The 12255-nt window shown below is 41.2% G+C and overlaps 1 protein-coding gene across 1 annotated transcript in view; it reads right to left on the reverse strand.

The window, feature by feature from the left end:
* Positions 1–356: 356 nt before the first annotated feature.
* Positions 357–12255, reverse strand: part of LOC126279090 (tubulin beta-1 chain-like) — a 149797-nt gene continuing 137898 nt past the window's right edge. Inside the window, exon 5 of the mRNA XM_049979554.1 lies at positions 357–530. Within this exon, the coding sequence (XP_049835511.1) occupies positions 377–530 (154 nt within the window). The 3' untranslated portion in view covers positions 357–376. The remainder of the gene's footprint in view (positions 531–12255) is intronic.

Below are 12255 nucleotides of genomic sequence, written 5' to 3' on the forward strand. Positions count from 1 at the left end.
ATTGTATAAATGTATAAAATATGATAGAAAAAGCTTCAAAATTACTTGCTCTGGTGGAATCCAGGCCAGTTTATGCATAATTGTATAAATACGTAATTATATAAATGTATAATTGTATAGATGTGTAACTGTATAAGTGTGAAAAACTATCATGAAAAATCTTAAAATTACTTCTTCTGACTAGAATCCAGGACAATGTTACTAAAACATGTCATGAAACTTTTAAATAACCAGTATAGTGATGTGGCAATAGTATCACAACAGCAGTGAGTTTGTAAGAGAGATGCAGTCTTTGCAGTAATGACACTTTGTGTCACAATTCATCTTCACCACAAATGGTTGTTGACTGATCCCTTTCTGTGTCTTATGATTAAGTTTAATTCTCATCAACCTCTACTTCTTCCTCCTCATCAAATTCTGCGTCATCATCAGCAGTGGCCTCTTGGTACTGTTGGTATTCACTAACGAGGTCATTCATGTTAGATTCCGCCTCAGTGAACTCCATTTCATCCATGCCCTCTCCAGTGTACCTGAAATTAAGAAGCAGCACGTTATTGCCGACTGCATTAGCGTTTATTTGTAAACATGTCAAAAGAAGCATAAGTTCTGCCGAATCATGAATAATTCCATTTGTATCGAACTATGTCCTTTGTTTTACTTTCTTGTATGGTTTGCCAAGCATGTTTTAATAAAAGTTTAATGTCTGACTAGTGGAGGTCTGACCACACCTGTAGAGGCCTATGTGTCGCAACCTAAAGATTGGATTCCGCTAGTGAATTATAACTATGGACACTAAAGTGAAGAGGACTTCAGGAAGTACGTCATTAGTATGGCATACCAGGTAAATTTTGCTGAACGTAGAACTACATTTCAGAGTTACATGGATTAATGACAAAATTTTTCAACAGTTGCAACGTCAGGAATGTTTTATCAATCATTCAGTTTCTCGGCGATATACATCCACTCGTTGGTCACGGAGATTTTTCGATGCTCCATACCTAAGGGGATGTAATAGGGGATGAAAGGTTTCTTGACAACGTATCGCTGTTAAGGCAATTCTGAACCTAGCCCTAAGGAATTTGGTATTTGGTTTCTCTACCAGAAATAAACAAATACATGTTTCAGTGTCTTTGGAAATTTAACCTCTATGGTGGTGAAATAGTGAATGAAAATGCTTTTGGAAATAAATCACTGTTAAAGAACTACTAGAGCATTTTTAAAGCTAAACCTATGAAAATTCGTATTTGACTCCTCGGTTACAAGTAAACAGTACCACATTCCAGAGTTTTTAAAATTCAGCCACTGATGGGGTGAAATATGGCATGTAGTGTTTTATGAAATGTTTCATTATGGATGCATCTGTGGAAACCTGTATTTAGCTTCTGTGCTAGAAATTTAAAAAAAAATACGCGTTTAGTTGTTTTTAGAAATTCGACGCCCAAGTGGGTTAAAATTTTATGAAAATATTTCATTGTGAAAGCCTTTTTAAAGCTGAATCTGTGAAAACTGATACTTGCTTCTCAGTTAGAAATTTAAAAAAAAATCGTATTTCACTGTTTTTCGAAATTCAACTCCTAAGTGGTGAAATAGGACCAGTCTCATTTAGTGACTCGTCATCGGCCAGTTCAAACCGCTAAGTACAAGAACCGGTCGTGTATTGTAGGCGATGCTCGAGGCGGGGCTGTTCGAAATTCCGCTCCTAAGGAGTGAAACAGGGGATAAAATGCTTTTTGAAAATATGATGCTATTGAGGCAGTTTTGAAGCAAGAAGTACGAAAATTTGTGTTTCGTGTCTCAGTCACAAAGACAAAAAAGGAAAAGGATCACGTGTTTCAGCATTTTTGTAAGTTCAGCCTCCCAAAGGAGTGAAGCAAGGGATCAAAATTTATATGAAAGTATATCATTATGAAACCATTTTCAAAGAAAACTTTATGAAAATTTGTACTTGGTTTCTCTGTGACAAATAATAAAACATTCCTAGTTCACCGGTTTTGGAAATTCAGCTCCTAAGGGGAAGAAATAGGGGATAAAAATCTTTAGGCAAATATGTCAATACATTAAAAATTTGCAAAGCTAAATCTATAGAAATTTTTATTTCACATCTCTGTTAAATATAAAGAAAGTTATACTGAATGCGAGCGTTTCTACGGAAGTATCACCACAAGAACGTAAAAGGGATGTATAGAAAAAACCTTGAATTCCAGATGCCGGAATCTCTTTTTGTCCGGCCGTGGTAACCGAGCGGTTCTAGACGCTACAGTCTGGAACTGCGCGACCGCTACGGTCGCAGGTTCGAATCCTGCCTTGGACATGGATATGTGTGATGTCCTTAGATTAGTTAGGTTTAACTAGTTCTTAGTTATAGGGGACTGATGACTTCAGAAGTTAAGTCCCACAGTGCTCAGAGCCAAGTGCGTTTGGATCAAAAGTAAATTAAATAAATAAATAAATAAATAAATAAATAAAAACACACTTATGTGGAATAAGTTAGCGAGAACTGTGTAGAAGGTTTTGCAATTTTTTAACGACCCAAAGAAACTGGTATCCCTGCCTAATATCGTGTAGAGGCCCCACGAGCACGCAGAAATACCGCAACACGACATGGCATGGACTGAAGTAGTGCTATAGGGAACTGAGACCATGAATCCTGCAGGGCCGTCCATAAATCCGTAAGAGTACGAGGAGGTGGACATCTCCTCTGAACAGCACGTTTCAAGATATGCTCAATAATGTTCATGTCTGGGGAGTCTCGTAAACAGCGGAAGTGCTTAGACTCACTACAGTGTTCCTGGAGCCACACTGTAGCGATTTTGGAGGTGTAGGATGTCGCATTGTCCTGCTGAAATTGCCCAAGTCTGCCGGAATGCACAATGAAAATGAATGGATGCAGATGATCATACAGGCTACTTACGTACGTGTCACCTGTCAGAGTCGTATCTAGACGTATCAGGTTTCCCATATCACTCAGACAGCACACGCTCCACAACATTACAGAGCTTTCACTAGCTCGAACAGTTCCATGCTGACATGCAGGGAACATGGGTTCATGAGGTTATTTCCGTGCGCGTACACGTTAATTCGCACGATACAATATGACACGTCCGACCAGGCAACATGTATCCAGTGATCAATAGTCCATTGTCGGTGTTAACCGGCCCAGGCGAGGCGTAAAGTTTTGTGTCGTGCAGCCATCAAGGGTGCACGAGTGGGTGTTCGTCTCTGAAAGCCCATATCGGTGATGTTTCGCATGCTGACACTTCTTGATGATCCAGCATTTAGATCTGCAGCAATTTACGGAAGGGTTGCAATTCTGTCATGTGAACGATTCTCTTCAGTTGTCTCTGGTCGCGTTCCTGCAGGACCTTTTTCCGGCCGCAGCGATGTCGGAGATTTGATGTTTCACCGGATTTCTGATATTCACGGTACACTACTGAAGTGGTCGCACGTGAAATTCGCATGTCATTGCTACCTCGGAGATGCTGTGTCCTGTCTCTCGTGCGCCAATTATAACACCACGTTCAAACTCACTTATATCTTGATAACCTGCCGTTGCAGTAGCAATAACCGATCTAGCAACTGCTCCAGACACTTGTTGTCTTATATATCCTTTGCCTGTTTACATACCACTGTAGTTGAATACGCATGCCTATAACAGTTTCTTTGGCACATCAGTGTAAAAATACAGTTAAAAGTAAAAGAACACCAAAAAACCTTCGTAGCTCATACAGTCTACCGCGAGCGAAACAGCAGGCGCTAAGCTAGCAGAAACATAGAATGTATGACAGGTAAGTGCAGAAAGAAGCTGGAGGCTACTCCGAACACACGCTGATTCGAGAATCCCGTGCACTATGTCCAACCCTCATACCTAAACTTGGGCTGCACTGAATTTTATTACCAAATTTGTGTGCAGTTTTGTCTTTCGTACTTCAGCTATGGAATAAGTTTCCCATTTTCCAGCTCAGCCACTCTGTTGCCGCTGCTATCCGTACCGTAGACGAACCGTGTTCCCAGGCGACCCAGAAGACGTACTGTCCTCTGACAATACGTCACTCCTATTACACAGTGGCCCTACAAAGAGACCTGATGGCAATCGAATTTTTGTGATATTTTTTATATTCACTGTATTCCATCGTTGATTAGTTAATACTGCAACGGTTGTTATACACTCCTGGAAATGGAAAAAAGAACACATTGACACCGGTGTGTCAGACCCACCATACGTGCTCCGGACACTGAGAGAGTGCTGTACAAGCAATGATCACACGCACGGCACAGCGGACACACCAGGAACCGCGGTGTTGGCCGTCGAATGGCGCTAGCTGCGCAGCATTTGTGCACCGCCGCCGTCAGTGTCAGCCAGTTTGCCGTGGCATACGGAGCTCCATCGCAGTCTTTAACACTGGTAGCATGCCGCGGCAGCGTGGACGTGAACCGTATGTGCAAATGACGGACTTTGAGCGAGGGCGTATAGTGGGCATGCGGGAGGCCGGGTGGACGTACCGCCGAATTGCTCAACACGTGGAGCGTGAGGTCTCCACAGTACATCGATGTTGTCGCCAGTGGTCGGCGGAAGGTGCACGTGCCCGTCGACCTGGGACCGGACCGCAGCGACGCACGGATGCACGCCAAGACCGTAGAATCCTACGCAGTGCCGTAGGGGACCGCACCGCCACTTCCCAGCAAATTAGGGACACTGTTGCTGCCCTGGGGTATCGGCGAGGACCATTCGCAACCGTCTCCATGAAGCTGGGCTACGGTCCTGCACAGCGTTAGGCCGTGTTCCGCTCACGCCCCAACATCGTGCAGCCCGCCTCCAGTGGTGTCGCGACAGGCGTGAATGGAGGGACGAATGGAGACGTGTCGTCTTCAGCGATGAGAGTCGCTTCTGCCTTGGTGCCAATGATGGTCGTATGCGTGTTTGGCACCGTGCAGGTGAGCGCCACAATCAGGACTGCATACGACCGAGGCACACAGGGCCAACACCCGGCATCATGGTGTGGGGAGCGATCTCCTACACTGGCCGTGCACCTCTGGTGATCGTCGAGGGAACACTGAATAGTGCACTTTATATCCAAACCGTCATCGAACCCATCGTTCTACCATTCCTAGACCGGCAAGGGAACTTGCTATTCCAACAGAACAATGCACGTCCGCATGTATCCCGTACCACCCAACGTGCTCTAGAAGGTGTAAGTCAACTACCCTGGCCCGCAAGATCTTCGGATCTGTCCCCCATTGAGCATGTTTTGGACTGGATGAAGCGTCGTCTCACGCGGTCTGCACGTCCAGTACGAACGCTGGTCCAACTGAGGCGCCAGGTGGAAATGGCATGGCAAGCCGTTCCACAGGACTACATCCAGCGTCTCTACGATCGTCTCCACGGGAGAATAGCAGCCTGCATTGCTGCGAAAGGTGGATATACACTGTACTGGTGCCGACATTGTGCATGCTCTGTTGCCTGTGTCTATGTGCCTGTGGTTCTGTCAGTGTGATCATGTGATGTATCTGACCCCAGGAATGTGTCAATAAAGTTTCCCCTTCCTGGGACAATGAATTCACGGTGTTCTTATTTCAATTTCCAGGAGTGTAGTTATAGTCATAGTAAAACAGTTACGATTGCAAGGATATTTTTATTTTAAAATAACGCTTTTCGGCGTATTTAGGCATAATAAGATTGTCTACAGGGAAAATGGTGGCTATTAGAATAACTGTCCTATAAGCATTATAAGGAACGGTTTTGAGTTGCGTGAATAATTTAACTAAACAACACACGCTTTAAACTGTCAAATGAAGCTAATTGCGCCACCTACCAAAGCTCTATTTCACCCATACACACTTAAAACCGGCCGGATGAAAGTCCAATCGTCAGAGTAACTACGTATGAACGAAACTGTGGAAAGAAGCTCTGGGAACCTAGACAGAAAATTTCGGAAATCAGCTCACGATCATAATGGAAACGATGTCTGACAAACTGATCAGAGGAAAGCAGCATGCAGAGCACAGCCTAGCGCCATGCGTAACCTCACATTGGCCTGTATGCCAAATAGCTGAGCGATCTAACCGGCGGATGGCCGCATATAGACGCCATAATTCAACTAAAGTACAACAGTCATTGCTAGTATACGTGTTAGACAAGGATAATATGGAAGTGATTAACTTATACTTTAGAAAAAAGGATCAAATTAAAATTAAAATGTAATAGAAATTATCATTACTGAAAAGCTAATATTGGCCATCCAGATTACGTGTCGTACTGTGATGCTTTCCGGAACTCGTTTTCCTTGTGGCTATGGGTTGAGTTTCGAAATTTTCTGTCTAGAGTCCCACGGTTCCTCATTGTTATCCTGGCGACCGGATTTCATAAAGGAGGTTTTGTGTGTATGTGGTTGACGTAGAGCTTTCGTAGCTGGCGGAACGAATTTTTTTTTGACAGCTTTACTTGACTGCTGTCTAAGGTTTTAATTAAGTTATTGGCACAACTTAGAACCATTCCTTATAACGTTTATAGGATAGTTATTTAATTATCCTCCTTTTTCCTTGTAGATCTGATGATGCCTAACCACGGCGAAACGCGTTGTTTTTCAGTAAAACTACCCTTGCATAAGTGACTGTTTTATTTTCAATACAACCACGATAACCCGTTGCTGTATTAGTCAGCCAACGATGGAGTGGAGTGAATACTACAAAGAAATGCGACGTTAGGCTTCGAAATTGGCCGCATTTTTATTAAGTTATTGTGAATAAAATTAACGAGGATGACGATTGGCATACTGTTCACTAAACATCGTCTTCGAGAAAATGTCATTCCCGTTTACCTCCATGCACATGTGAGAACACACAAGAATCAATGTCACATTGGAGACTTATTGAAATGTGGTAAATTAGTTACTTCTAGCTAGATGAAGCGTTTGTGTAAAGAAAAAGATAACCTCAATCTATCTTACCATTCCTTCTTTTTATCTGTAAAATTTCCGTCTTATCAACTATTACATTATTTAATGAAAGTAATTAACGTTGTTATTTGGGATGCTAGCCAACTATTCACCCGAAGTCATTCTCGTAAAGTAAGCAAGCTAAGAAAAATCTACTCTCCCGTGATAAAGAGGGAAGATTCAAATGGTAACACTCATTTTACAATCTCTGAGAGGGTGGTTAACTTGTCAAATATAGTTTTTCGCCAACAGTAAATGCGGTTGTTAGATAAAGGCTTAAAACTTTGTATGCGCCGAGACTAGACGGCAAATTGACAATATCCTAGTTGCACATTTGAAAATACCTATAGACGCTCCTCCGTGGAGTAGAGATGAGAAGTTCAAAATCTCATATACAGCTAGGGAGCTTATAGAAATAGCTTATCGTAAGAAGTAAATTAGAAAGGCTATATCCGCAGAAACCGTCCGCGATAAGTTAAAGTCAAAAGAGGCAATAATGTTACGCGCCGGTAAGGGTAGTTATTTATAAAAGAGATTATATTGGCTAGGTTCTAGCATTCTTTGCCGAAAACAACATTCAGCGTATTGAGGATGACCCATCGGAACATTAAGCAAAAGTGCTCCAGACATGTCTTAAAGGGTGCTTAAACATACTTGGCGGTGACATAACTGCTAGTCAGAAAGTAATGAACTCTAAAGCCTCCCCGTTAAGTGCCCAGACATATACTGGTTTATCCGATCCGTTCTATTGTAAGTAGGCTGATTAAGTTGTTTTATTGGTAACGCCGCCGCCACGTAGCGCTCTGTATGAAAATCACTGGCTGTGCCGTGTGCAGTCTGTGGCTGGTTTGCATTGTTGTAATACTCGCCATTGTAGTGTTGGGCAGCGGCAGCTGGATGCTAACAGCGCGTAGCGCTGCACAGTTGGAGGTGAGCCGCCAGCAGTGGTGGACGTGGGGAGAGAGATGGCGGAGTTTTGTAATTTGTAAGACTGGATGTCATGAACTATCATATATATTTTGACTATTAAGGTAAATACACTGTTTGTTCTCTATTAAAATCTTTCATTTGCTAACTATACCTATCAGTAGTTAGTGCCTTCCGTAGTTTGAATCTTTTATTTAGCTGGCAGTAGTGGCGCTCGCTGTATTGCAGTAGCTTGAGTAACGAAGATTTTTGTGAGGTAAGTGATTTGTGAAACGTATAGGTTAATGTTAGTCAGGGCCATTGTTTTGTAGGGATTATTGAAAGTCAGATTGCGTTGCGCCAAAAATATTGTGTTTCAGTTTAAGCACTGTCGTGTATAAATTTTTCAAAGGGGACGTTTCATATGTCGACCTTTAGCCAAGGATACCTCACTGGAATCTTCTGATTTTTTTCTTGTAGTTTGTGTAATTAGTGTAGCTTTTGTTTATTGCTAGCGCGTAATCATAGAATTTCCTTTGTAGTTGCAGTCTTTCATTGTTGTACAGTAAAACAGTTGTGGCATGCATGTAGTTTTGCACAAAGTATTTCGAAGCTGCGCTTGCAATTAATAGATATTATTTTCAGTGATATGTTAATGTGTTCTCTTATTTTTGCTTTTCAAATTGTGCTTTTTTTGTGTTGTCGTGTGAAATATTGTGACAATAATGGCGTGTGAAAAACGTAGTACTAGGCTCCAAAGTAAACTGAGAAATGACAGTGAAGACGAAAGCAGTGTGTTAGCGCCACCATGTAATGAATTAACTAATGTTCAAAGTAGTAATTCGGTAATAGCGCATAGGGAAATGGAGCGGGTTTGCAAATAATGGTGTAGGCAGTAAAACAATTACTGAACAGAAAAGCGTTATCGATCGGTCGGTCGGCAGCAGTTCGCCTCAGGATTCCGAAATGACAGGACACAATATTGCAAATACTGTACATTCAGGTTTTGCGTCCTCACCGTTTTCTCAAATAAGTCAAGACACATTTTCTGTTTTTCAAATTGCGAATATTGCCGGTGCAAATGCATTGCCGAATAGGACTAAGGAACATGTTTCAGACACCAGTGCATTGTTATTACAATTAATGCAACAAATGGGACAAAATCTTCAAAAGTTAGACACAATGGAACAAAATCTTCAAAAGTTAGACACAGTGGAACAAAATCAGAGACAAACACAGCAAAAGTTGGACACAATGGAACAAAATCAGAGACAAACACAGCAAAAGCTTCAAAAGTTAGACACAGTGGAACATATGCTTGAACAAACACGTGAAGATTTAACTACTGAATTACATAAAATCGAATCGAAATGTCAAAAAGTCTGTAATGACGTAAAAACACAAATTTGTGAGCATTTCCAACCTATTTTTTCGCGGCATGAAAATGCATTACAGAATCACGAAGCAGCCATAAAAGAACTGCAAACAATTGTTCATGAAAATCATGAGACCTTGCAAGCTAAAATTGACTCAGTTGCATCCACCGATTCGGTTACGCAACTTTCAAGAACTCAGGAAAACTTAAAGGTCACAGTAGATTCGATTTCAACACAAATGGACACTCTGAAACTTGGTTCAGAAAAACACACTGAGTATATGTGTTCACTATCGGAGAAAGTAGCCGAACTTTCAGATCAGTTCACTAACTTATCTACGAAGGTGGATGATGATCTGAATGACACAAAACCTGTAGCCTTCACTGACACTGAAGAGTATGAACAAATTAGGAAATTCAAACAGAATCAAAATCAAATCAACACACAGTACAAAAGAGAAATGCGGGAAGTACAAGATCAGTTGGCTCAAGTAATACAAGAATTACATATTTCAGAGGACACTCGCGCCCCAGTATGGGAAGAGGGACATAGCAATACAGAACAACCACAAAATAATAACACAGGGCATTTCGGAAATCATGAAAGTAATTGGCAATGTACACCGAATTTTGAGATTGAACCGCCGAAACGACGTAACAATGACCGATATGCGACCCGCCGACACGATGATTTTGACTATAAGCTGTTCATTACTACACGTAAATTCAAAACATTTAAGAATTCTAGCAACGACATTCATCCACAAGCGTGGCTCCATCAATTCTCTCACTGTTTTCCTCCCAACTGGTCATTAGAACACATATTAGAATTTATGTGTGGCTACTTAGAGAATGAACCAGCTGTAAGAATGCGATCGGTCATTCACGATTGCCACAGTGAAGGAGAATTTTACCATGCCTTCCTCTCAGCATATTGGTCCCAAGCCACACAAGACCGAGTAAAACATAGCATCATAATGATGAAACATTTCGAACAATCTGAATTTTCCAGTCTTGTCAAATATTTTGAAGACATGTTACATAAGAATCAGTATCTTTCAAACCCATACAGCCCCTCAGAACTCATCCGCATTTGCTTAATCAAATTACCTGAACATTTACGACAGATTGTTTTAGCAGGACGATGCAAAGACGACATTGAAGCTTTTCAGGGACTGTTACAAGAACTGGAAATTGACACTGACAATCGCGGAACGCGAAAACAGGAACACAACAATTACAGGTCACACCTGTCACAATTCCGCGATGACAGAAATAATACACGACATGGCTACTCGTACAACGTAAATCGTGACCAAAACGGACACTACCCGTATGACAACCGTTGGCAGAGTAGTAATTATTACAGGGAAAGATCACCTCTCCGCGGTAATGACTATCACAGAGACTATCAGAGAAACAGACAATATGGAAACCAAAATAATTATTATCAAGGGAGACGGAATAACTTAAGACGCAACGGTCCAGCGCGCAATTACGATTCAGGGAGAAATTCTCCACCACATTACCGACAAGAAAGAAACTATGGAAACTACCGACAAAACGACAGACCTGAACTCCATCAGAATTGGCGAGCTTCAAACAGGGCAGGGCCTTCTCGTCAAGGTGAATTTATAGAAGTTAGGTCTCCTAATCCCAATAACGGCGCGCGCCAACAAAGAGACAGACAATGACTCCCACCGCAGGCAGCCGCGTGCGCCGGCGGCCTCAGAGAAAAATAACATAGGCGCTAACCTTGAGCAACATTCCAGTGTTCCTTACCGACGTAACCACATGAAAATTGCTTTTCAGTTGACAGTCTGCGTACTAGGAAGAGTAAAGGTTTACATCACATTTTACATGTAAAACCGTCTATTGAATGATAATCTGCTTTTTAAGTTTGTCTTTGCCATAAAACATTTCACTTCACATTTGTAGTATTTTTTGTCACACTGAGAAACTGTTAACATGCAACAATGTTTTGAAGTTAACTATCCAGTCTAGAACCTACGGAACATATTTAGACAGTATTTACGAGTGCATTGTTATAGTGAACAGACATCACTGTGTTATTTCGTGTGTACATTCTTGCTTGTTAGTTGCACGATTACGTAACGACTATAAGGCTGACATACTTAGAACAGTTACCAGTACTGCTACTGAGATTTTAATGCAACATTTTGGTTTACTTGAAAATAAATTCTGGATTTAAAGTTCTTTCTGTGAGATTAAAGATGACTTAGCATTTGGTTTCTTTGATAGCTACACGATTATATCACGACGCTACTAATGAGTGACAATTTACAATGTTGCTTTTGCAGTTTATCTGTTTTATATCTGCACAGTTTTTCTGAATTTTTCTGGAAAGTAAAACATGTTTTAGTAGTAACGTTTGTGGTATAGCTACAATGAGACAGCCTTTTCTGTAGCACAACAATACGTTACAGTACAGTACTTACTTCATCACAGCAATAAGCGTAGTAATACGATATCTATACGCAAAGCATTTCACTTTTATTTATCATGGGGTAAGTACATTGACTTCTGCAGAACATAGCTTTCGGAGGACAATAACTACGACACTTCCACAGAGATTGTCTTACAGCAAGACGCACATTTAGCGCTACAGGACACGCATTAAACTATTTATTTTTCAACATATTTGAATTACAAAGAAAGTTTTCCGTGATACATTTCATTCCATTGCTGTAATCTGTAACACCTGAGGATATAATTACATTAATCCTCAGGAGGGTACACGCTTACTTTGTGTACCATGTGTCTGCCAAGCACAAGGAGCCCTAGCTAATATGGTACTGGCCTATACGATTTTACACGTCGGTACCATATTTCTCTAACACATAAATTACACAGCTATCTGATCATTTAACTGAGAGAGACAAACATTTACTTTACTACATCAGTGACAGATGTTTACGTAATTACACCATTGGATAACTTCACACTTACGAAGTTGTATTTTGTCTGTATTTTGTGAACTGTTCATATTTTTTCGGAACCATTGTGATACTATTAGAGCTT

The sequence above is a fragment of the Schistocerca gregaria genome, chromosome 6, assembly GCF_023897955.1.
Source record: "Schistocerca gregaria isolate iqSchGreg1 chromosome 6, iqSchGreg1.2, whole genome shotgun sequence".
In the NCBI taxonomy this organism is placed as follows: Eukaryota; Metazoa; Arthropoda; class Insecta; order Orthoptera; family Acrididae; genus Schistocerca; species Schistocerca gregaria.